General features: G+C 51.3%; 1 protein-coding gene across 1 annotated transcript in view; it reads right to left on the reverse strand.

The window, feature by feature from the left end:
• Nucleotides 1–814, reverse strand: part of TMEM200C (transmembrane protein 200C) — a 1,868-nt gene extending 1,054 nt beyond the window's left edge. The window contains exon 1 of the mRNA XM_006920118.1: nt 5–814. Within this exon, the coding sequence (XP_006920180.1) occupies nt 5–814 (810 nt within the window). The remainder of the gene's footprint in view (nt 1–4) is intronic.
• Between the last annotated feature and the right edge of the window lie 1,375 nt (nt 815–2,189).

Genomic DNA, 2,189 nt, shown 5'->3' on the forward strand with positions numbered 1-2,189 from the left:
AGGCGTCCCCCGCGCCGCCGCAGACCCCAGGCTTCAGCTCCAGACCCCGCGACTGCACGTAGCTGAGGAAGCCGTTGAGTGGCGCGGCCCCTGGGGGCGCCGAGGCGGGGACCGAGGACGAGGAGGTGGCGGCTGCAGCCGCAGCCGCAGCGGCCGCCAGGTCTTTGGCACGGAGGCTGTGCACGTCGATGACCGTAGAGTACAGGTCCCGCAGATTGATGATCTTGGTCTTCTTGTCTCGGTTCTCGTGGAGCACCGCGTTAGCGCAAATGAAGAGGAAGATGCCTATCCCCATGATGAGGGGCCCGAAGACCTTGAGTTTATCAGAGTGCAGGTAGCCAGAGAAGATGTGGAAGAAGAAACCCACCGACGTGGAGGAGGATGGAGAAGGGGCAGCGGGCCGCGCTGGGGGCGTGCTCCTGGGCGCGCCCACGGAACTGGAGTTGACACCCCCCGGGGTCTCCGAATGGCCCCTGGACCGGTTTTTATTGCCACTGCTGCTGCTATTGGCCGTGGTCGGGGCATGGCGGCTGCTGCCCACGGGCGGCAGATGCTTACCGCCCTCCCTATTGACCACGTTGGCCTTGGGCCAGTAGCCCACCACCGCCATGGCTATGCCCACCAACAGCACCAGGATCCCACAGAGGGCAATGAGCCCGGAGACAGAGCACAGCTTCAACTTGCCTTTCACCACCACCACGTCGTTCTTGCGCCTCTTCTTGGCTTTCCGCTTGCGCTTGGGGACCTGGCTCGGGGGGCGGAGGGGATCCTGCTTTCTGGCTGAAATCCTCAGCAGGCCGCCGGTGGCGATCATGACGAGCAGGTGGATTCGCGCGGGGCTAGCCCCTGGGGCGGAGGCCTGTGCGGGAAAGGCGGGGGAGGCGCCAGCTGCCCACTAGCTGCTCCTCCACTTCCTCTTGCTGCAAAGCAGAGGAAGACAGTCAGAGGGTATAGACTTGGTTGCAGCAACGTGCCAAGCACAGAAATTGTCCCGCTCCCTGATCCCACCATATGTGTGCCTCCCACCCCAGGGCCTTTACCCACTAACGGGGATGGGGTAGATGGATTAGGGAAGAGAAGCCTTGTTGCAATAATTGATAAGAGGTGATAATACACATTAAGAGAACACCTTCTTCTCTCCCCATGTCCCATCCCACACACACTCTATAGGTAATATTCAAGCATTGCTCATTTCAAACCCTAGCAGCCAACAGAGTTCTGATCATTTAGTAGAAACTAAATGTGAGGATTCAAACTAGTGGCTCAGAACTTTCCTGGCAAAAGCCACTCCCTTCGTCCTGAAATCAGAAGATTCCCAAAGGAACTGCCACAAGACTTTCAAGTCTCTACCTAAGCCAAGAACTTGTCAAAGTGGGGCTCAAAGTCACTAAAACAGCAACAAAAGTTACTTTTATAAAGACAAAAGGAATTCATTTCACTGGATGAAAATTAAAGGTCAAACATATGCTTGCAGGCAGACAGTTTATTTACCTCAGATAACTAATAGAGAGTCCACTGCTGGGAGAACACTCTGACAATAATCTGACAATAAATATCTGCGCAAAGTTTTCTTCCACCTATTATTGTTCTCAAAGCTAAAGGCAAGCAGATCATCCCTCTCACAGCCTTTTCTTCACCTCTTTTCTGCAACATCTGGACAGCTTCTTGGGGTGGAATATTTAGTTTTAGGTAACTGGTTATGTAACTGAGCTCTTCCTTCTGTCTTCCTCTCCTCCCTCAGAGGAACTCTCAAAAAGGTGTCATGTGCTAGATCTCATCAGGGATTTTGAGAGGTCCCCTAGAATCTCCAAGAGAAAGATCTCTTTCTCCTGCAGGAAAAATTAAGACCTTACAAAAATTCACCACTCTGCCACAATAGCTTTCTGACCCCTTATTAATGTGCCAACACTCTTCGGAATCCCAAAATTCAAATGAGTAGGCAATTAACTAGGTACAGCAGTCTACATAATACCAATGATTTGTAGAATGACATTTCTCCAAGTGAGAACTGTTTTCTTCATCTTTTTCTCATGAGGTCACATTTAGGAAAGAAGGGTAGCAACAATCTATGGACTATTCTATAGGGCGTTTAGCTGTTTATAATAAAGCTGAGGTTAGATAAATGTACAGATGTGTCTTCGTGGATATCTGTTAGCTTCTAAAAATTTCAATCTTTCTGGATCTCCAGA

This window comes from Pteropus alecto, unplaced genomic scaffold (genome assembly GCF_000325575.1).
Source record: "Pteropus alecto unplaced genomic scaffold, ASM32557v1 scaffold146, whole genome shotgun sequence".
Taxonomy (NCBI): domain Eukaryota; kingdom Metazoa; phylum Chordata; class Mammalia; order Chiroptera; family Pteropodidae; genus Pteropus; species Pteropus alecto.